This window comes from Aulonocara stuartgranti, assembly GCF_965226115.1.
Source record: "Aulonocara stuartgranti genome assembly, chromosome: 11".
Taxonomy (NCBI): domain Eukaryota; kingdom Metazoa; phylum Chordata; class Actinopteri; order Cichliformes; family Cichlidae; genus Aulonocara; species Aulonocara stuartgranti.
Genome location: NC_138947.1, coordinates 33,976,053 through 33,999,600, shown reverse-complemented (window position 1 = coordinate 33,999,600; position 23,548 = coordinate 33,976,053). Strand labels below are relative to the sequence as shown.

Here is a 23,548-nt window from a genome sequence, read left to right as displayed (position 1 = left end):
ACCAGCTTTGTCCAGCCACTGGTAGGATTTCTGGATATCAGCCACCTCCTCTATCTGCCGGTGGTACATACCGTGCAGGGCCCTGTCCTTCCATGATGGTTCCTCGTCTCCCTCCTCTTTCTTGGGTTTCTGCTGCCTGAGGTATTCACTGAGCACTCGGTCAGTTGGGGCCATCTTCCCAATGTATTCTTGGATGTTCCTTGTCTCATCCTGGACTGTGGTGCTGACACTCACCAGTCCCCGGCCCCCTTCCTTCCGCTTAGTGTACAGCCTCAGGGTGCTGGACTTGGGGTGAAACCCTCCATGCATGGTAAGGAGCTTTCTTGTCTTTATGTCAGTGGCTTCTATCTCCTCCTTTGGCCAGCCTATTACCCCAGCAGGGTACCTGATCACGGGCAGGGCGTACGTGTTGATGGCCCGGATCTTGTTCTTATCGTTCAGCTGACTCCTCAGGACTTGCCTACTTGGTGGTTGCAGCCTTTCTAGCGGCCTCTTCATGGTTCCCATCTGCCTGCGGGATCCCCAGGTACTTGTAACTCTGTGTGTATGTATGTATGTATGTATATATATATATATATATATATATATATATGTGTATGTGTGTGTGTCTTTTAATAGTCTATGACAAAAATCCATAGAGCGCACCAAAATATCGCATATTGTCACAGTAGCCACTGTTACAGTAAGGCTGTATAGATCCGCACTGCCAGGCTGAAATCTATAGTATCTTTATGCCGTTATAAATAATATGGAATATACTGCCTGCATTACACGATACGCTCCATAACATGGACTATTATAAAGCTACTTTCAGCTGCTCCCTCGTTCACAGGAGGTCATCACAACAGAAAGCTCCACGTTTAATTTGAAAGTTTTAATTTTTAAATTTAAACCAGACGTCCTTCCTGATGCTAAGCCAACGAGGTTTTTGTCTCCTTCCAGGATTTTTTTGCCAGACAAATGTGCAGAACATTACACTATGAAGCCACTTTAGTCTTTATATAAATATATATAACTTATGCAAATAGAGCAGTCAAAAACAGGAGGAGTACAACAGAGGGTTTATGGTGATATTCACAGTTATTGCAGATGAAACGACCACTTGTGTTTGGCAGGAAAGCACATTACAGAGGACACGTGCTATTATTGGAAGCAGATTCATTTAAAACCTCTTCCTGTTGCTGATGCAGTGGTCCTGTATGCCGAGGTTTTGTATCTGTATCAGAATCAAATGGGAAAAACCACAAACCATAGGCTGAACACAATGCATGGGACACCAAATACATGACATTGTAACTGTAACTCTTAAATACCCGTTGTGCTTCAGTGAGACATCACTCAAGTGATCATATTAATATTCATATCATTATTATTGCAGCTGTCATTGGATTTATGAAATAAGCATGCTAAAATATTCATTCTCAGTATCTCACAGAAATAGAAAAAATAATGTGATAATTTATCTTTCAACAGTTTTTACATGAAATAGTTTATAAATGGTATTAAAAGGTGATAATCACCTGCATTCACTTAACACTGAGGTTACTGCATTTGGGAGAGGCAATTTAAAAAAAAACCCCAAAAACCTTTATAACAAAGAAAAAACAAGTGACGCTACAGCCACAAGATTCTGTGTGCTGCAAAATAAGCATGTGATGGAGGCCAACAGGCCCCAGTCAGTGATGTCAACTCAGAGTCACCATTCACCAAGTTTCCGAGAATACAGCTGACTCACTGGTCAGATGATAGAACATGTACGAGTCACACCAGGCCACTGTTCACTTTGCAATATTTTTAATGTGCAAACACTTATTTTTGTCCTTTGGGAAAGTGGGATTCTGAGGTTCCACAGTGTGTGACAGAATGATGTCCGTCCCCGTTTTTCCCCCACCGGAGTTCAACATTCAAGCTCGTCTCTGCCTTCATTCCAGTTTGTTACATGCTTCCAAGACCTTGTAGTTAAAGTCCTCAGGCTGGTCAGCATACACATAGTGACCGGCTCCACGGATTGTCTGCAGGAAGGGAAGAGAATCAGAAGGGAAGCAGCCAATTAAAAATTATGGAAACTATATAAAGGCATGTCATAAAGGGAGGTCATGATTTTAACGAGGAGGGCTGTGTCTCCAGTTTATAGTTTTCATAAAACAAAGATGGAAAGTAACATTCAAATTTACAGCATGCATCAGTTTTATTTCAAGCCTCCATACAGTCAGTTCCACGGTTCTTCATGGCAGAAAAATTTACCTTTGATGTGTCAATATACACATAATTGCATGTGGAGCAATCATGCTTAAGGCACTGAATCTGTGGAAGTCTGCTAAACTGAGAGGTTTTCTTTTATATAATTCATTAAACAAATGTATTTTAAGCTTAAGTAAACTAAACCCCATGTACAAAAGCAACAAATCAGTCTTTTGTCCAGCGATTTTTATTTGATGAAGCCTCAAAATGTTTTTCTTTTGGTTTAGTCAAAACCTCCAACTTTTACAGAGTAGTATTTTTTTATTTATTTTTTGAAATAAACTAAAATTATATAGTGAAACAAATTGATCAGCCCTCTTGTGATACAACATACATCCTCTGTATTGCACGAGGCTGTAACCATAGCCAGCCAGTTCATTTTGTGCAAATCCACTCTTTTCAACATCCATGTACTGATCACCGCACTGTTTCTGTGCTAAAAGAGGCATCATTTCTTTCCTCATTACTAAAACAGATTCTGAAGGAACATTCCACTAACTCAGAGGGTCTAGCAACCCTCTGAGTTAGTGGCAGTCTGTGTTGAAACAACAGCTGTAATTCTCCACATTTCAACTTTTTTCTCCAAAAAAAAAAAAAAAAAAAAAAAAAAAAGAAAAAAAAAAAAAAAAAAAAAAGCTTGTAGGCTTTAATCTTGAAGTTTCAACTTTGTTTTCAATCAATAATAATATATTATCAATATTTTTTTTTCCATTTGATGGCACCCTAATACACTGTTGTAGAGGTCAGATAATGACTGTTTGTTTGCAGCAGCCTGTAGTTTTGTTTTTCTTTTGTTTTTTTTAAATGGACATTTTCCCCCATATATCTGTACTCATTAACACAGAGTTAGGAAATTAAAATGTCTCGAGTCCGTGGTAATGAGAATGTCTTTGCATATCATAATGTTTCAGTGTCTGTTTTGCACCTGTCTAGGCAGCTGCTCATCCAGTCTTCCTCAGCCTTGACAGGTGTATGAAAGCAACTGCCCATTTTTTCCCCCTAAGTGCTAAACCCTTACCCCAACTCTCACCCAGTCCTAAAGGCCATTACACAGAACGTGCTGCAAAACAATGACCCAAAATTCCAAATTGCCATGTAACATATACATCGGTGTGAAAAAAAGTGTTTGCCATGTTTTTGTATGTTTGTCACACTTAAATGTTTCAGATCTAACAAATTTAAAAATGAGACAAAGATGACAAGTAAACACAAAATGCAGTTTCTAAATGAAGGTGTTTATTATAAAGGGGGAAAAAAATCCAAACCCTCATGGCCATGTGTGAAAAAAAGTGATTCTCCCCCCCTCCCATTATAATTAATGGTGGTGTATCACATCTTTGGAAAGCCAAGTTCAATTTCTCTAGCCACCCTGATTACTGCCACCCGTTCTCAATCAAGACATTACTTTAATACGACCTGCCTGACAAAGTGGAGTAGCCAAAAAGGTCCTCAAAAGCCAGACATCATCCCCATGATCCAAGGAAATTCAGGAACAGATGAGAAACAAAGTAACTGAGATCTCTCAGTCTGGAAAATGTTATAAAGCCACTTCTAGAGCTGTGGGACTCCACAATCTCCACAGTGAGATCCATTATCCACAAATGGCAAAATCATTGAATGGTAAACCTTAACAATGGTGAACCTTAATATAAGTGGCTGGCCAACCAGAATTACCCCAAGAGCATAGCAACGACTCATCCAAGAGGTCACAAAAGTCCCCAGAACAATATCCCAAGACCTGCAGGCCTCACTTGGCTCAGTTAAGGACAGTGTTCATGACTCCACCATAAGAGAGTCAGCCCAGCCGACATGGCTAAGTTCCAAAACAAAAACCAGTACTGATCCCAAAGACCTCTGGTGCAAAAAGTAACACTGAAGTGTTCATGACCTCAAGCTGAAGCACACTTGGGTTCTGCAGCAGGACAATGATGCAAAACACACGAGCAAGTCCATCTCTGAATGGCTTAAGACAAACAAAAATGAAGAGATTGGAGTGGCTTGGTCAAACTCCTGATATGAATCAGATTGAGATGCTGCGGCATGACCTTAAAAGGTGGTTCATGCTCAAAAACCCTCCGGTGTGGCTGAATTACAACAATTCTGCGACAACTGGGGGAGAGTCTTTTACAGCTCTGCAAAGATGAGTGGGTCAGAATTCCTTCAAACAACTGATTCCAGTTGTTGCTGCTAAGCGTGGCCCAACCAGTTATTAGGTTTAGAAGGAAATCACTTTTTCACACAGAGCCATGTAAGTTTTATTTACACAAACACCTAGAAACTGCATTTTGTGTTTACTTGTGTCATCTTTGTCCAATATTTAAATTTGACGATCTCAAAAACTTAAGTATAACAAACATACGTAATGAACTGGTCCTGATGTTTCTAAACAAGAAAACAAAGAAATTGAGATTCTGGGTTCATCCAGTTCTCACAATCAGGCAGCAGCAGGGAGAATGTCATGGTTTGATCCAGGAGTTGGAACTGTGTCACGACCACTTTTGTCCATATTTCAGGATGTCAGTGGGGCAGGTTAAACTCTTAATATATGTCAGACCACATCTGAGGAGGCAGAGGAGTCATTTCAGAGCCGATTGGCCTAAAGCATCAAGGACCTAAAGTATCAAGCTGTGTGTCTGAGGTAAAAAGTATTATTTTACCATTTGTATATACAGATTACCAGTTCACTTTGAGCTACAGAACAGTTGTTGTCCAATGCAGTTGGTTGGATCTGTGCAGTTGGATCTGAAAACTCAAGCTCGATACAAAATAAATAAATCTTAGCAATAAAGCAGGTTTTGAGGAAGTGTGAAGAAATTAGTTACAAGTTTAGAAAGTCTATAAAAATGTCATCACACTGATGATCTGGAACCCAAATTCAGAAAGACAGTTGGATTTTTGTTTGAAGCCTGAACCATGAAATAACTGCCAGGAAATTCGCTTTAAAAATTTGTTTTCAAAACTGTTTTTGGCAATTTATTCCTTAAAAATGTATTGTGAAATTTACGTTTTTCGAGGGAAGGGGGGAGGAAAAAACAAAAAAAACAAAAAAAAAAAAAACAAAAAAAAAAAAACACACCCTTTGAAGGGATATCAATCCATTCATCTACACACACAAACTTACTATGATGTCCACATGAGAGCGTGGCCTCATCCTTTTGAGGGTGATGCCCGAGATGCAGTCTATGCTGGAGCGGGAGCCATAAATGATGGTGATGGGGATATCAGACTGCAGCTGGTCAATCCTCTGCAACATTGGCCTCTTGGCCCAGCCACATGGCGCAGTCATATTCTTAAAAGCAGTTTCCCCACTGTGACAAGACAAGGAAAAGATAATCAATGAGCACATGACAGAAAATGGATATGACAAAACATAATACTAGGTAGTAAAACGTGGATGAGAGCAGAAAAGGTGATGAAGAAATTGCTTCCATGGCCATTTTAGAGACAAGTGGCATTAATAAAAGAGAAAGACAGACCTGGGGCTTTGCACGTTCAGGTGGTAGATGTAATCTGGCGCAGTGTTGTCAGTGAACACGAGGGAGAACTTTTTCTTGAAGTCGGGTCTTAGTGTTTGCACCAGAGTGGGACCTGCAGGGGACCAGGGAAGAGACAGAGGTGTCAAACACAAGCATGTAGCCATTAATAGATGAGGAGTACTCATTACATTTTACATGATTAGTCACACTGGGGAGAGCCCAGGTTTTGGCTTAAATTCCTTTCAAAGTCAAAGCAAAAACCACGAAAACTCTACTGAATGACATTGTGCTCGTCACATCACTTGCTTTAACAAGCAGTTCCTAGTTTTCTGGGTGTGCAAAGAGAACATTAGCTGTGATACTGCAATATTAAACTAATATAAAACCATCCCCCCAGTTTCATACTGCATACATTTTCACTTATTGTCTCCAGACAATAAGTGAAAATCTTCACCCATTATATTGCATCCTCTCATTTCCATTCTTCTCATTTAAGAAAAAGAAATTTCACGTGCTCATCTCCATTCCTGATACTTTTGTTGTAGCTTTGCTTTTCCCCAATATTTTGGTGTGCCACAGCATGGACACATTTCCCTGGGATTATTAAGCTAGTCCGGTTGTGGGTTTGCTTTTAGCACTATGGTACTTTGTTGTCTTTTAGCACCTTACCCAGTGGTCCTACCAGTCGCAGGCCAGCCAGGGGGTTGAAAGGACTGAACATGGCACCAAGAGCTTTGATCCACACAGGGATGGGCCGGTCTGGTTCTGTTGTCTCCGGTTGATCAGGTAAACCCCAGGGCTCAACCAGGACAATGTGCTTTACTCTGTAAGCCAGACAACAAACACAACAAAAATAAAAGTTAACCTGCTCTTTTAGTTATAAATTGTTTACAGACCTACAACTAAAGGACAAAAACGTTAAAAAGGCCAGAATGAAGAGTGCCAGAGCGAACATAGACAAAGACCACGACTTCTGGAATAATGTTCTTTGGACAGATCCAGAGTCTAAAATTGAATTCTTTGGACACCAGAACAGTAGACATGTTTGGCGTAAACCAAATACTGCCTTCCAAGAAAAGAACCTCATACCAACTCAAGCATGGAGGTGGCAGTATCCTAGTTTGGGGATGCTTTGCTGCAGCAGGACCTGGCCAGCTCACTATCATAAAATCCATCACGAATTCTACTGCGTATCAGAGGGTGCTTGAAGAACATGTGAAACCATCTGTTAATGAGGGAAATTCTTTTGTCATACACATGCTCAATGCAGCAAGAGAGACAGAGGAACAGAAGAATAAGATATACAACATATACAATAGAATACTAGTATACAGTAATGACCCAAAGCATACCAGCAAATCCACCAAGGACTGGCTAAAAACTAAGAAGTGGAGAGTCCTGGAATGGTCAAGTCAAAGCCCTGATCTTAACCCCATTGAGATGCTGTGGGGTGACTTGAAACAGGCTGTACATGCAAGAAACATCTCACAGCTGAAGGAATTCTGCATTGAGGAGTGGGGCAAACCTTCTGATCGATGTCAGAGACTGGTAAAAGGCTACAAAAGCCGTCTCGCTGGTTATATCAGCCAAAGGGGGCAACACTAGTTATTAGGGGGTAGGGTGTCCTTTTTTCTCCATTGAAACAAACATTTTTGTTCATATCTTTTTTGATGTTTCACAAAATGTTCATTTTTGTTGTTTAATTGCAATCACTTTCTTTTCCAGTAATACATAAAATCATGATTGGAAATTATTATGAACAGTTCACATATCAAAAGGGCTGATTATTTAATGGGGTGTCCTAATTTTCCTCACATGACTGTAAGCATTCAGTATCCTGGTGCATGCATTATTTTTTTGTTTTAACAGAGATGTATGTCACATTCACATCTTTTCATCAAGAAAGTAAATACATCCCCCCAAATATAACTTTTCTGGCACAGCATTTTGTTTTGTTTTTGTATTTTTTTACAATTAAATAATGGTGATCCATTCTATTTTTGCTTATTTCTGCCATATATACACACACCGTTACATTGAATGTACATTTTAAACAACTCTCAGATAATGACAGAGTATGAACGGTGGACCAAAAACTTTCAGATGGCTCTAAATGCCCAGTTTCACAGTTTTATTTTTGACTTTTGAGGTCACCAAGATCAGATATTGCTAATATGAAAACTTACACAGCCCTTGTAAGGTGGAGTCTATCAGAAGAAAACTGGCTTTAAGGAAGCAGGAAGGGAGCTAAAATGCATTTCAGACATGATGATGGCCGTTTTTAGTGCTGCAGAAATATGAACAAAACCAGCTATGGCTGACAGTATAACAGGTCGCAATCAAGCTAGGCCAAGGGTCAGCAACCTTTAACACCCAAAGAGCCATTTGGACCCGGTTTCCATGCAAAAGAAAATACTGGGAGCCGCAAATACTTTTTGACATCTAAAATGAAGATAACACTGTTTATATTGTTTCTTACTTTTATGCTATGTGTGAACAACTAAGGTGTGTTGCTTATGAAATTCATGAAGTGCTACAGAGAAAATTACATTTTATTTCTGTAATTAACACATTTTTAACTCTTAAATATAACAAAAGGAAAGACACCCAGCTGAACGAAAATGATCCATGTAGCAAACAAAAACTGTTGTGAGCCGCCCCTTATATCACCTTTGGGCTTTTGGAGCCTTGACCTGACTTAAAAAAAAAAAATAAAAAAATAAAAAAAGAGGAAAAAAAAAAAGCTCTATGCTGCTAAAAAATGAAAAATGGATATTTGCAAAATTCTGCCTAAATATGCATTTTACCTGGTTAATGTGTGTGGCGGGGCGTGGTCTGCAGCGCTGCTGCAGGGGAGGCGGACGCACCTGAGCGGCACCCGCAGTCACGCCTCGCCGCCTTAACGTCTGTGCTATCCATGTTGTTGTGTTGGTGTGTGTCGGGCTGTCAGCTGCAAAGCTACAGCCGGCTGTATGCGTACAGCAACCGTGTGTGAAAAGTGGTCAATGAGCCTCTGCGCAGAGCCATAATTGGCCTACCTGGGGTCGAAAGTCTCAATAAATTCCACACTTGTGGAAGCCGGTCTCTCTCTCGCTCTCTCTCTCTCTCTCCTGCTGCTACTTCAATCATGAAACTGATCAATGATCAGCTGATCGGCTTTTGTGTCGCGAGTCTGTCTCTCTTCTTTGTTTTTGGCCCACTTCGCGCCAGAAAGAGGAAACCAGCGGCAGAACAACAGCAGCACGTTTAACCTTGATAAGCTGTTGTTAGAATTTGTTTAATATTACTTTCTGCACCAGGATCCTTTTCTACGTAGCTGACGGCTGGTAACTGTGCAGGGGCGGATCTAGCAAAGTTTAGCCAGGGGGGTCGATAGGGCATTAATAGGGAAAAGGGGGCACAAAGACATCATTTTCTTTCTTATTCTCATTTAAAATGTCGAGCTTTTAATAAATAATTATCCGAATTTTACGCCCAAAGTTTTAATCTGATGTAAAATGTATAGAAGTCCATTACTGTATATAATAACTATTAAGTCTAATATACCCTAGTAAGCTATAGTACTTTTTCCTTTGGGAAGATACCATCTGTGCAGTCTGCAATTCTGTTGAAGAAAGATGTTGAATCTATTTAATTATTCTTGAAAAATAATTTATTTCTGTGCATTTCTTTCACACTGCAGCAAATTGAAGTTGTTTACATCAATTAAGCATCATGAGGTGGAGGGTGGTTCCCCATTTTTTTTTTTGCTGGGAGTTTGCAACCTTAGTTAGGTTGCTTACTCTTTAAAATACCAGAATAGGGAGGATGGAGTAGGTTTAAGTTCATTAGATTAATCATTATTGCTGAACTATGAAATATTTTGGGTGCAGTGTATTTTTTTTATTTTTTAACATACAGGTCTAACAGAATAGCTTTAGTGTTTTGGTTTATTTTTTTTTTGTTTTTTTTTTAACTTGAGTATGAACTTATACAAAACCAGCAAGATATTTAAAAAAACACTATCATATCGGTATCGGCAGATATCCAAATTTATGATATTGGTATTGGACATAAAGTGGTATCGTGCCATCTCTAATAAGGACTAAAGAGCTGCAGGTTGCCGACCCCTGAGCTAGGCTGATATTTACATGACACCATGAAGCAGTTTACTTTCATTTTCATAATCAACTGGAAGCTAAACTGATAGGTGATTATAAGCCATTTAAATCTGACATGTCATGGTCTTAATGGACTCTGTACTGGTACAGAGAGCACATTGTTGTGGTTCCCAATACGAATGAAGTTCAAGGAGGAGGGGTGGGTGGGGGTGGGTGGGGGGGGCAGTGAGCACAGATCGGGGACGCATGTGCCTGATCACGAGCATCTGAAGTTATAACTTAAAACCATTTGGAACGCTAAGATAACAATAAGAAGACAGGAAGCGGGAATTTTCAGTGTTACTGATGAAGAGGGGTGATAAGGGATTGAGGACATTTTATCAGGCGCCGCTTAGGGAGAGCCGGGTGAATGCTGGAAGCTCCGAGCTGGAGCTGCGGCAGGAGGAGATGGTTCAGGAGAGATAGAGTCTAGTGGGAGGAGAGAGCGTTTTGGAGGACACTGCTGTTATCACAGGCTGCCAGCACCTAAAGGCACACCGCTACAACTGTATCCTCTACTCATGCTGGCATGTTTTGCTACAATCATGTTAACAGCAAAAGGGCAGAATCATTATTCATAACAGTGTTCACTGCAGACTCTGCTTTTTTCTCCTCCTAGGCAAGTTCCACTTCATTTGTTCCATTTACAGCAGTGATGAAAGGATTATTCAAAGGTATATTATTCTGGTTTTATAGAGCAATCAACACTCTGCCGACTTGCTCACTGGAGCTCTCAGCTGAAACACATGGCTTTCTTTAGCTGATCTGACCAACAAGCTGCTCTTGGGGACAGAAAATGAGACATTATGACACAAACTTGTTTGATGTGTTGATAAATCAGTTTTCTTGTGTCCACTGACACACTCCACTGTATTTTCCATAACAGTCCCTGACAGTATCTGCCTGCTGTTTGCTGTGAGGCAGCAGGTGTAAAGAGGCCCAAACACTTCTGCAGACCAACATTCACACACCACCCTCAAAAGGCAGGATAGAAATAATAGTTAGAGATGATATGCAAAGATTATCACAATATTAACTCTGTCCGTTTCAGCCACTCTTGCAGATGACAGGAGCTGCTAGACAACAGTGGACATTAGAAAAGATGAGCTCCTATATGGAGTGCCTAAAACACTCGCATCATTATAATAATAAGAGACTAAAACCTGACTTTAGCTTATGCTACAGTTCTGATCCTGACATTTTACACAAACCTGCCACCTTTCTGTATCAGACAGTGTGGGTCATGATACAGTAAGATATGAGAAATCCCATTGTCTGCACCCACCTGCCTGGGTATTTAATTGAGTATGACACAGCGAGGTATCCTCCCAGATTGTGACCAAGAAGTATCATAGACTCCAGACCCACGCTGGCCCGCCACTGTTCTATGGACTCGACAAACTGATCCTCTGCTTCTGCTGCATCTGTTGAGAACACAGGCCTGCTGCTCTGGCCAAAACCCAGTAAGTCCAGTGCAAAGACAGGCCGATGCTGGGAGAGATCATCCAGATTCTGAGCCCACAGGCCCACCCCGCCGCCAAAGCCATGCAGCAGAACTAAGGGAGTTTTATCTTTAACATGGTCATTGCAAAACATCAGGGTCCACAGAAGATTGTCGTTGGAGATGGGAACAAACACTTTAGTAAATTCAGTGCTGACATCTGAAAAGAAAAGCACAAGATTACTTTTAAGTACAAGAACATTACGATGGGTCAAATATTCCATTTCACATTAATCTAAATAACATCTCTTTTTTGATACTACTGAATCAATCAGGTGTCGTCACCAAAAGTGAGATTCTCTACAAAAGGGTTTAAAAAAAAAAAAACAAACAAAAAACAAACAAACAAAAAAAACACAACAACACCACACACAAACACGGCAACAAGATCAAACAAGAGCAATGCGATTTCTCACACTTACTGGTTCATTAGTAACATCCTGCAGGCACAGTTGGGTTAAAGTCATTCATAGAAAACAGCCCCTGAACTTCTTGATTTTTCAAAGCTGTAATCATCAATCACTTTATTTATAAGTTCCTAGTCTACTGTGGTTAATGTTCTCTACTTGTTGTCACGACATTTTCTGGAAGACCGACATCTAATATTCCTTTGAATTTTGAGCAACTAAAGTCATGAGTTACTTTTTCCCTGAGCTGTTTGTAGTCTTCGATAAGACACATACTTTACAAGTGATCTCAGACACATTTTGTAATTAGCATGAAACACGCTAAGGCCCAACGCATCTGCTCAGTTTATTATTATTTTATGTCAACAATTGCATTTTTGAGGACTTAAAGATGCTAAAAAAAACCTCATGTACATTTTCACCAGATCTAACACGTGCAAAATTTCTTATTTTATTGGTTTGTAAATGGCCTGTATTTGTATAGCGCTTTACACGTCCCTAAGGACCCCAAAGCGCGTTACACATTCAGTCATCCACACACAGTCACACACTGGTGATGGCAGCTACATTGTAGCCACAGCCACCCTGGGGGGCACTGACAGAGGCGAGGCTGCTGGACACTGGCGCCACCGGGCCCTCTGACCACCACCAGTAGGCAACGGGTGAAGTTTCTCATGTACAGAGTAGGAAATGGTTCAATAATGCCACCTATGGTAGTACTACCAGCATGCGGTTTGAGTTACATGAATGAAATTTGGTACACACATACGTAAAGACTGGAAGCCCACTGACCCAAACCCAACAGGAAGTCCGCCATTTTGAATTGAAGGTGACATTTTGGCGACTTCCTGGCATTATACTGTTGCAAACTCCTCCAAGGATCAACTTCATATTTGGTCAGTCTAAACTACAGACCTGGGCCATATTAAATTGCAACACTTTTGAGCTTTCTTCAAAGGGCGTGGCCGTGGTACCACGGCAAATTTCAACCAGTCGCCATGAAAATATAGTTTCCTCTTATTTACACATACATCGTCCAATCTGGACCAAACTTCCCACGTTTCATAAGGCTCCGCCCCTGAAAACATTTCTCCTGTCATATTTGATGGTGGTCACTGCACCACCTAGTGGGAACAAGAAATGTCATGTTATGCACTTTGGGCTACAGTTTTAAGGTGACTGACCGCAGCAACCTCAAATTTGCCAAAGAAAGTCTTAAGGTGTTGGTCATCGCTGCTTGCAGATTTAATTCATATTTACAAAAAGTTATTTGATTTCTAGCCAATACAGGTTTTGTTTAGCAAAACAGGTTGTGTTTGAGTGAGTGACCACAGGTGGGTGAGTTTTTACTTTTGCACACTGTACAAAAAGTGTATGTTTTAAATAAAAAAAAAAATAAAAAAATTACACTGGGTTTATCCTTACACTGCAGCATCTTCTCCTCTGAAGCTTGCAGATGGCTCTTTGAAGTTGGACACCACGATGGCAGCCAGTTGGGAATCCAGCACCACCTACGTACACAAAAGCACAACAGTATGAATATGAATGGTTTGCCTTATATTAATATTTCAAACGTTCATCATTATAATAATGATTCATCATCATGCTGCTTTGGGGTACTCACAGTCGTAGGGCTAAGATTCATAACACAAACCTGCACCACAGAACATTGACTCCTAGCTAACCAGACTCTTACTGTATGGTCCTCACTTAACTCATTTCTCATCTTTCTACCGCTTGGACTGCGTTTTGCAACACGCTAAACAATCAGGGTTACTAACAGGTTAAGCAAGCAAAAAACAGGCTTGATACACAAAATTACCATCAGAATTTATCACAGATGCTTTGAAAAATGTAGTGGTTTAAAGGTGTGAACATACACCATAAGACTGTAGCCTTATGGTGTATGTTTTTGTTGGAGTTTCCAGAGTGCAAAATCTGGGTAAAAAATAAATGATCCAAATATGATTTGATAACAAATTGCAAAATGCAAAATTGTGCAAACAATTTCATGCAGAAAAACAAATATACACCATATTTTTCAACTGATAAGGTTTCTACATTTGCTGTTAGGAGTGTTAATTTAGTTTTGCATTGCCAGGGAGAGATCGCTTTGTCATTTAGTTCTTCATGGAGTCCTCACACTGAATGTTTAGATTGTTCTGTGTTGGTATTTTAATGTAACAGAGCAGTCCTTAATATGAAGCATCCATGAAGCTTTATGCTTTAGGAACCAATACGTTGTATTAATGCTTCTCTGTATGACTTTATCAGTCTCCCATACTGTTGAGAGAAAATTCTGACCCAATGCCGTTTGTGAGGTATTTATTTAAGCACAGATCTCTTAAGATACCCAAAGGGATTTGTTTCTTTTTTCAGATGAATGGAATAACATTGATGGAGAGGTAAAAGCCTACATCTTTCCACTTTGGGGTTTTTTGTGTGATTTTTTTTAAATTGTAATTTTGAGCATTTTGTGGTTTTTGGTACTCTGGAAAACTGCAAATAATGAGCAGAAGCAATGTTAAATTGATGTTGATAAATCTGAGCTATTTCTGTAAACATTCACATGCATGACTTCTGCACAGATTCATGTGGACACACTGTTAGTTAACAAGTCCCATTGTTCCTGAAGTCATGTGGTTTGTTCAGATACAACGTTGCAAACCCAACACACGCTGCAATGTTCTTTTTTAATGAAAAGGTTTTTTCATTCCTAATTCATGGCAACGTGTTATGGCAGGCCTTCTACTAGAAGGCATAACTAAACTACAGAAGGGTGTGACTTAAGAGTAAGGAGACACTTAAAGGTTTTTGGCTGAATGTCTAAACAGCTGTGTTTATTGTAAAAGTGTCATATCTCATGACCTCTCCATTAGCTGCTCTGTGTGGGAAAGCAACTTCTTACTTCACAGCTGGCTCTGAAATAAGCTCTTCTGCTTTCCTCCACTGGCCCAGTGTGGTCTTGAGGGAAAAGCATAACAGAGCACAAAGCTGTGACACAAAAATTTAGTTTCTTTGCTTTCTTTTGTCTTTAGGCAAGTCAACCCCCCCCCCCAAAAAAAACAAAACCCCAAAACAAAAACCAACCATAACAACAAAATGTTCTTCTGTGACATGCAAACCTCATGTAGCAACACGCAGAGACATCAAAAGAGGAAAAACGGCTGTCGTCACACTACACTTGACTCAATGTTCTCCTTCCCTGACATCGGTCACATTAGTTTCTTTAACAAGGCCTTCTTTACAGAGTCTAACCATAGACATCTTGTTCACTTAGTAATTATCAAAACATTCATATCGAATTTCCCAGAGGAACCCACCCGAGGGATTAATAAAGTTCTATCTTATCTTATCTCCAACTGTTTTGATAAAGGACTATTTGTCCTTTTCACTAGCTACAGCTGTTTTGATAAAGGGCAACTTAAATTGTTTGTCTGTGTGTCTGTAAGGTTTTCGGCTGCTAAGTGGATAGAACACCTGAATATGTCACCTTGAATTCTGAGACATCGATACAGGACGTGATTGATGCGATTTTAATCAGTCCCTTTCACATGTTTCAACATTTACCTAAGCCTACTTCTAATAATTCTTACAATTAAACAAATGTGACAGACACACACACACACACACACACACACACACACACGATTTTTCTGTCTATTTTCTAAGTGAGCAGCAGCAGCGCAGCCTCAAAACAAAGCAGCCTCAAAATTAGCTTTAAATTGATCAAGTATGGCATTGGCCTTGGTGTGAATCTGTGCTGCCTGAGTGGTCCTCTGTTTTAAATAAGTCAGTACTGCAAGAGAACTCACATAAAGTCCTTTCCAACATGTGGCAGACATAATGAAGCAGCCTCATTACTGTGTTGTTTAGGCACAACTAGAGTCACAGACTTAAAAATCAGCCTAATTTAACTGCTCTGATCATCTCCCCCCCCATGAAGGTTTTACTGTTTGGGGAGCTCATTGGTCATTTTGCTCATTTTAAGACTGTCCTCCACCCCCCATGGCTGTCGTTTTCTTTTTCAAATCATTACACATGATGCTTGGGCAGCAAGGAAGGTCCTGAAGGTTCAATCCAAAACTAGTTGTACTTAATTATTTTTTTAACATAAAAGCACATTTACGCTATATGCGCATGTGTTTCTCATCTGGGCTGCTGTTGGAGTTTTCTCTGCATTATTGTAGGGTCTTCACCTTATAATGCAGAACACCTCAAGGAGATGGCTGTGATTTGTGAACTGCACTTTCACTTTTAACCCACTCTAAATGCCTTTTACAAGTCTGGAAACGTCAATTTCAATGCCTTTTGAACAGGTTTTTGTTAATCGGGGTGGTGCTGCTCATTTATATTGCTTTGCACTGATAAGCAACCATTTAGTCTCAGCCTGTTAACATACATGTGTTGGACTCAATTGTTGGAGACGCAATTACTTGATAAACCCGTGAGTTTGCCAGGGTTATCAAAACGCAGGAGACACCCTGTGTGTTATTGTGAAAGGTAAGTTAAAGAGTCACAAAAGTTTACGTTTAGTTCTCCCTTTGCTTACGTTCTATTACTCTACTAAGTCTCATGAAAATCACCCAGCTGAAAGGAAACTGGACCTGCACAGTGACACATACAAACTAACAAAGTGAGGCTACAATAATGAAAGCTAATGTCTGAGTGGAGGTGGATATTTGTGTAAAAGAGTGTCACACCTGTGTCTGTGTGTGGATGCTCATAACATTACCTTATTGTTTTATCCACATAGCCCCACACACTCCTGGCCAGACTGGGAACACCAACAGTAGACAGCATTCTATGAATGACCCTGGAGATATAATAAAAGAGTAAGCGCGTGAGGGCAAAGGACAGGGACTGGCCGATGACAACGCGTGACAGCAAAACTATCATCTCCATTATTTAAATTATCAAGCATTTACTATAACACTTAAAAAAAAGTTTATGGTTTTATCAAGGTTTTTTGTGCATTTCCAGAGGGCTTTTTATGCACATGAATATAAAAATATTCGCGCCACTGCAAAACTCTTGTTTAAAACCGGTGTTCTGACAAACCATCCTAGTTTGGCAAAACGTTCTACCGTAACTCTGCTGTCACAGAGTAATTCCAACACCAACTTAACTTTGCCCATCAGAGTATGCTTATAGGTCATATTCATACAGCCAGGATGGTTTGCCACTTCATTTTACCCATTAAAGTATCTTGTAGGTAACATTCACTCTGACGGGTAAAATTAAGTGCCAAACATGCATGGTTTGGCACTTAATTTTACCCGTCAGTATGTTTGTAGCTGTTATTAACAAAGGTAGGATGGTTCGCCACTGAATTTTAACTGTTTAAGTATGCTTGCAGGTGAAATTCACAAAGGTAGGATGGTTTGGCAGTTAATTTTACCCGTCAGAGTATTTTTGTAGCTAATATTTACAAAGGTAGGACGGTTCGCTACTTAATTTCGTGTTGTGCGCATGCACAGAAACAACGGGTAGGATGGTTTGCGAGGTAGGATGGATTCTAAGAACACCTGTTTTCCAATTTGCTCTACCATCTCTGAGGTAAAACAAACATGGCAGTCCAGCGGCTTTGCAATAAGAGCGTTATTTTACTTCTGTGGACCACACCGACAATACCTTCAAAGCACCGGTGAGTTTTTCAACGACCTTCTGCAGTCTTCGAGCACTCTCATTTAGTACGGGCCACTTTACAAGAAGGCAGCAATTAACTAATGAGGTTGGAGGGGGGCAGGTTTACCTTGACCCAAGTGGTGCCTCTCTCTGACAGCCTGTCTAACTTTCGACAACAACACTCGGGCATTTTTCAGGAAAAGGTGCACAGTGTCGCTGTTCCAATAACACTTAGTGTCTGTTAAATAATAAAGGAACATTACCGTGGATAGACATACTCTGATAGGTTAATAGAAATACTCACCCTCTGTTCTCGATCACCGCTTGCTCAGCCATAGCGCGACAGTCCCCGAGACGCTTCTCACAGTCACGTGGCTCTGACGTAGCTGCCGAGCTTGTGCGCATTTCATTTATAGCGTCAGTTGACTGAGACAAGGGGGGGGGGAGTGTTATTCCTACTGTGGATCCACCTATCTCCGCTTCGTTTCTTCCTAGTAGAGTAAAACAAACGCACCCAGGAAGAGTTTGCGGAACTGGCGTGTCTGTCATGTCTAAACATTGCTGCTGATCGGGGAAGTGGGTCTTGGTAAGTATTTAAACTCCGTTTTGTGTTCCTTGTTTTACATTACTCGGGTATTTAAAAGTAACACAAGAGTGTTGAGCTTGCGCGGGCAGCTGCTGCTGTTCAGCTCTTCGGTTCAGTTCTTACGGTGAATCATCCTGCAAGTCATTAGAAATGTTCTCAACGGTCTTTAAACTCATTTATCTTGCTTATCTGATATTTCAGGTCTTACATTTAATGGGGACAGGTACTCATGCACATGTAACCTGCAGCGTGAAAGATACATGTAGAAAAAAGTTTTATTTACAGTGTTGTGCAAAAGTCTTGAGCCACACATCGTTTAGATTGTGCTAGGCGAATGGGATGTGATTTATGTGCAAACATAATTAGAAGCACAGTGTACAGACTTAAAAGTCAATATTTGGTATGACAACATTTATTTTTCCACACAGCTGAACTCTCTGAGGCCACTTGCTTTGTTATTTATTTAAGTGGTCTTCAAAAACAGGCTTCTTGAAGGGTGTTTGCCTTTCATTCCGTTTGTGAAGATGATCACACACTGCTTCAATAACGCTGAGATTTGGGCTCCAGCGAGGCCAATCCATGATGGATGGATGTGTACCATTATATTTGTTTCCATCAAGGTATGCCTTTACTGCATTCACAGTGTTTTTGGGATCATTGCCGCAATTAAATATTTAGCTGTTATCAATCAGAAGCTCTCCAGATGGACAAATCTTTTCTGCATTCATAATTCTACCAGTTTTGACAAGATCTTCAACACCACCATGCCTCCACTGTGTTTTCCACATGGCTGTAGTTAGTCACTGTTGTACTTTGATTCTGACCTTTTCTTTACGTATTGAAAAAAATCGAACCAAAAAAATTCAAATGTGGATTTTTCACTCCACTGGTTTTCAGTCCAGTTATTGTGTATGTTGGCATACCTCAGCCTTTGCTCTCTGTTTCATTTACTAAACAACAGCTTCTTCCATGCTTCCACTGAGGCTGTTTGATGGCTTCAGTGAACCATAGCTGGATCAGACTGAAAGTCCTGGGTCTTTGATGGATTTTTCTGTCTTATTTCATGACTCTCATCTGGTATTGATACATCTTCTTTTCTTTTCTTTTCTTTTTTTTTGGGGGGGGGGGGGGTCTGTCACTGCTACTTTTGCTCTCATCTGTCCAGTTTCCTTAATTTTTTTTTAATGACACACATACATGGACTGTAAGTATTAGTCCAAAGAAAAACTTTTAAAGTACCATGTTTATTTTGTTTTTTTCCTGTTTTGTTGTTGTTGTTTGTTTGTTTTGGGTTTTTTCCCTTCTCTTTTCTTTAAAAATTATTTCTTTTTGTTTTTTTGGGTATCTTGTGGTTTTATTGCTTTCTTACTGCCATATGTTCAAGATGTTTAAAGTGTTGGATATTTATGAATATAAAATCCAATAAATATATTGGTAAACATATATTTACAAAGTTTTTCTTTGTACCTTTAGAAGGCTGGAGAACTATTGCTCAAGACCACTGTAAAGTAACAACAAACTCTGGGCATTTGTAACCAAAATACAAAGAAATCAGGGGTGAATCAAGACTTTTGCACAGTACTGGAGTTGTTAATTTTCCCGTAATTTCTCTAAACGTATATATTTAGGTCCGGGGTAAACCTGCATTTTTTTCTAATGGCCATCAGGGGTGATCCCTGTTATCCCTGAATCCTCCTCCTCCTATATGTTATAACTTTGTTTAATCTCTTCAACATGTTGACCAATTTCTTTTCTTTTCTTTTTTTTTTTTTTTTGATTTTTGTGTAATCTTCCTGACAGACACCAGTATTCAAATAAAAGTGGGAGCAAGACTACAGAACTATAACAGATTCTTGCAGTCATAGCATAGCGATTGCTGTTTATGAACTCCTAATTAAAACACATGAGAACAAAGAAGCTACATAATGTGAAATGTAAAGCTGTATGTTACATTCACACATACATATATATTTACTCACCCTAAGGAAAGTTGTTTAAAATACTAAGATAGTTGCCATTTTTTTTCCCCAAAATCTGACACCGTCAGGATGAAGCATGAAGATTTGTTGTGTAACTGCAGAAAATGTTTCAGTGTTCGGTGTAAAATAAATAACAGAAATAATCCTGTTACCTTCATTACAAGTTAACTGGATTATAAAGTGAAAACAGTTACTGATTATAATCCCTAACAGAAAGATATCCAAAGTCAACTCAACAAGCTATGGGATTTGAGTTTTAAACCACACTCATTAAAGACTCCGCACACCCACACAGGTGTTGTCACTTAAAGCTGCACAGGCGTGGGCCAGGTTAGTGGAATTTATGTGATCGATATCACACACACACACACACACGCACGCACACACACACAGAGCTATATTAATGAAATATACAAAGGCTGTTTTTCTTTTTAACAAAACTGGAAGCGTGAGAGATCAGTGGAAAGTTCAACTGTTACCTGTAAAACTGGTAATACTTGAACCTCTGGAGACAATACATAGGCTAAAAATAACATAGCATGTGGTTAGGGTACCTGTTCTGATCACTGTAAATTTGGTTATATTTAACATTGTTAGTATGTATATGTGCTTCGTTCTAGGGGTGGGCGATATAAACGATATACGATAGAAACGATATAAATTTGGCCAACGATAGAGATCGCTCTATCGTGATAGCGCCTGTTTTGGTCGAAAGCATCGCAGCGGCTACAACCATTATCATCTGCAAATTATGCCGGGGGACAGTAATAGCAAAGAGATGAAGCACGTTTGAAATATGGGGAAAGCCAAAAACTGCGCTTCCTCCACTTCCGTAACATTGATTGATTAATGTTGAATTCGCTCCAGCTGCTCTATTCCCATGTTGTTGCAGTATATTAATAACTAACCTTGTATGGTGGATGAATAATCTTAGTTGTTCTCCTGACTGAAGTCTGGCCCGTGTATAGCATCCTGCTATGCGATTGCATTTGTTCATACAGAATCCCTCACGTTAACTTTTATCGAGTGGGAAAAAAGTTGGCGTTCAGCCTCCAGCTTCACTGTGCTAATGTTATGCTAACATAGCTGTGTCGCTAGCAATCACGTAGCACAACATTATATACCAGGTAGTCCAATTTCAGTAACCCTGCAAACACCACTGCTGTTTAGTTTTCTGTCTTCATTTATGTTGGAAGTGGCAGCAGAGCTGTACGTTTTAATTAGTTTCAGAAATCTCAGTCAGAACATGGTGTGTCATGTTTAGGTGGAAACTAGCGACCTAACTTCCTGTTAACTTCTAACTCCGTTATATTTAATAAATTCTGTTTTCATGGAAGCTCCTCACTACGGCAGCCGTAATGCTCTTGACAATCCATCAAGCAGTGCGGCTTACCAAAGTTGTACTAAAACATTTTTAACAGATTTCTGCACGCCCAAATCGGTTCGTGGTCAGTAAGCACAACCAGAATTCATACATAAGGCACACTCGCGATTTTTGAGAAAATTAAAGGATTTTAAGTGTGCCTTATAGTGTGTAAAATACATTATACAGAAGAAAAGAATATATCGCGGTATATATCGTTACCGCACGTGCTTCAAATTATATCGCGATATGGATTTTAGGCTATATTGCCCAGCCCTACTTCATTCTTACATCCCTTTGTTCTATCAAATCATTCAAATAGTGTGACAGCATTGGTAGGACTGCGTGTGTGTGTGCACACAGTACATACAGCAGTAGAGTAGACAGTAAAAAATATCTTAATAAGGTAAAAACCCATCTGAAATCATAGTGAAGTTTAACCTTCAGCTGGGACTTCCAAGAGCAAACTGATATGGCTGATATCACAGTCACCACATCCAACTTCCACAATCCAACTTATTATTTATTTTTTATTTTTTACGACATATGGTTCAGATACCTATAAACTGTATAAAAGGTGGACATAGCTTCTGGGTCTGTGGAAATATCCTATACTGTAATTCTTTTTAATGGGCACTAGAGGTCGATACCTGTGTGCCTCTCATTGCTGTAGAAATGCGGTTGTTAAGTCTGACGTCACTAGCCGTGTCTGGGCCTAAACTCCGCTGCAGGTCCATATATCAAACGATCACTATGGCATTACTGGGAGTTGAAAAGCTGTCTAAAGTCTTCCATCTTTAATAAAATGATCAGCGTTCTGCTCTACCAGGTGTAACAATTGAGTTTAACATCCAGGCATCCATGAAAACGGAATTTATGACATTTAACATTAGAAGTTAGCAGGAAGTTAGCTCGCTAGCTTCTATCTAAATACAACATAGCATGTCCTGACTGCGGGGTTTTGGAAACAAATTAAAACGTACAGCTCTGTTATCACTTCCAACATAAATGAAGACAGAAAACTAAACAGCAGTGACGTTTGTAGGGTTACTGAAGTTTGGCTAGCTGGTATATAATGATGTGCTACGTGATCGCTAGCGACACAGCTATGTTAGCATAACATAAACAAGCGAACCTTTTTCCACTGATAAAAGTTAACGTGAGTGTTCTCGGTGGTCAGGAACAAATGTAATCGCATGGCAGGATGCTGTAAAAGGACCAAACTTCAGCCAGGAGAACAACTGAGATAATCCATCCACAATACGAGGTTAGTCATTCATATACTGCTGCATGGGCTGGGCTGTAGTTACATCCTAAGGTTTTAAAAACTGAGCTTAAATAAATGATTAGCGGTAATAAAAGCTGAGGGAGGTCAACAGTGATCACTGACTGTTTTAGGAGCTTTTTGAGATTAAATAGAAGAAAATACAAGACATTAAATATGTTAACAACACAAAAGCCATATTAAACGCAGACTACTTTAGGCCCGGAAGTAGGATTGGTCACGTCATCGCTTAACAACGGATAGGAACGCAGCGCTCACCCCTAGCATTGGTCAACAGGTTTTTTTTTTTTATAACTTTATGGGCCTAGTCACTAATTTTGGGTAATATTGAATAAAACATTAAGTCCACTTTGTAAATTTTAGTCATTCTAAGTGGCAGAAAGGAGGATTATCACAGTCAATAATTTCCTCTAACTGAACTGCGCATTTTAATTGAACCCTGTTGTAGATGATATTTCAGGGCTTCTGACCATCAGCGCTACATACTCTTTAATAAAAATTTGAATATGTGTGGCGCTCAGAGCATGAATCATATTGAATTTTAGTACTCTCACTCTCATTGTTACTCTCACATGTGCTCCAACACTGCCACCAGGCTAACATTTGTACATAATAAATAAGAAAATCTAATTTGGACGTTGAGTCAGTCTCCATACACTTCCATGTTAAAACGCCTGACAGCACTGGAAACAATACTTAGTCTTTGATAACTCATCTGCCTAGATGATAAATACAGTTAGAGGTGTGGCTGCTGTGACTGACAGGTGTTTGGGACACGGGTAGGCGGAGCTAGGCCTCTTCTTCGCCTGTGGTTGTGCGTATCGGAGCAATTTTAATGGATTATTTGATTAATATTATGGGTTATTTTGTGTGTGAGAGACATGTTCGTGCTTCACTTTTACTTTAACTTTCATCAGTCTGTTACTCAGCACTAATTAGCTGA

The 23,548-nt window shown here is 39.8% G+C and overlaps 2 protein-coding genes across 6 annotated transcripts in view; one reads left to right on the top strand and one right to left on the bottom strand.

The window, feature by feature from the left end:
• Window positions 1–1,049: 1,049 nt before the first annotated feature.
• On the bottom strand, window positions 1,050–22,385 carry abhd5a (abhydrolase domain containing 5, lysophosphatidic acid acyltransferase a). Of its 3 annotated transcripts, XM_082551046.1 has the most exons (9): window positions 20,866–22,385; window positions 17,697–17,818; window positions 16,500–16,580; window positions 13,190–13,275; window positions 11,142–11,517; window positions 6,387–6,541; window positions 5,718–5,829; window positions 5,363–5,549; window positions 1,050–2,012 (listed from the first exon to the last, which is right to left on the bottom strand). In XM_082551046.1, the coding sequence occupies exons 1-9, from the start codon at window positions 20,944–20,946 to the stop codon at window positions 1,923–1,925; spliced, it is 1,290 nt and encodes a 429-aa protein (XP_082407172.1). In that variant the 5' UTR covers window positions 20,947–22,385; the 3' UTR covers window positions 1,050–1,922. The 3 variants fall into 3 exon arrangements, with proteins under 3 accessions (XP_082407172.1, XP_082407171.1, XP_082407173.1); XM_082551045.1 differs by lacking the exon at window positions 20,866–22,385 and having other exon boundaries at window positions 17,697–17,944; XM_082551047.1 differs by lacking the exons at window positions 17,697–17,818; window positions 20,866–22,385 and adding an exon at window positions 17,399–17,498.
• Window positions 17,118–23,548, top strand: part of ano10a (anoctamin 10a) — a 44,960-nt gene continuing 38,529 nt past the window's right edge. Inside the window, exon 1 of one of the 3 annotated variants that reach the window (XM_082551030.1) lies at window positions 17,118–17,411. The gene's annotated coding sequence lies outside the window, so the exon portion shown is untranslated. Of the gene's footprint in view, window positions 17,412–17,891; window positions 17,979–23,548 lie in introns of those variants that run through there. The other 2 variants (XM_082551031.1, XM_082551029.1) reach the window with 2 other exon arrangements.

What these genes read in the sequence shown, in the direction of transcription:
- abhd5a (XM_082551045.1), bottom strand. Translation starts at nt 17,941, where the DNA reads ATGACAGACACGCCAGTTCCGCAAACTCTTCCTGGGTGCGTTTGTTTT. An exon ending in AGAGGAGAAGATGCTGCAGT is followed by an intron (nt 11,518 to 13,189) that starts GTAAGGATAAAC and finishes TTTTCTTTTCAG; the next exon opens with ATGTCAGCACTGAATTTACT. An exon ending in CTGAACGTGCAAAGCCCCAG is followed by an intron (nt 5,550 to 5,717) that starts GTCTGTCTTTCT and finishes GTCTTGTCACAG; the next exon opens with TGGGGAAACTGCTTTTAAGA.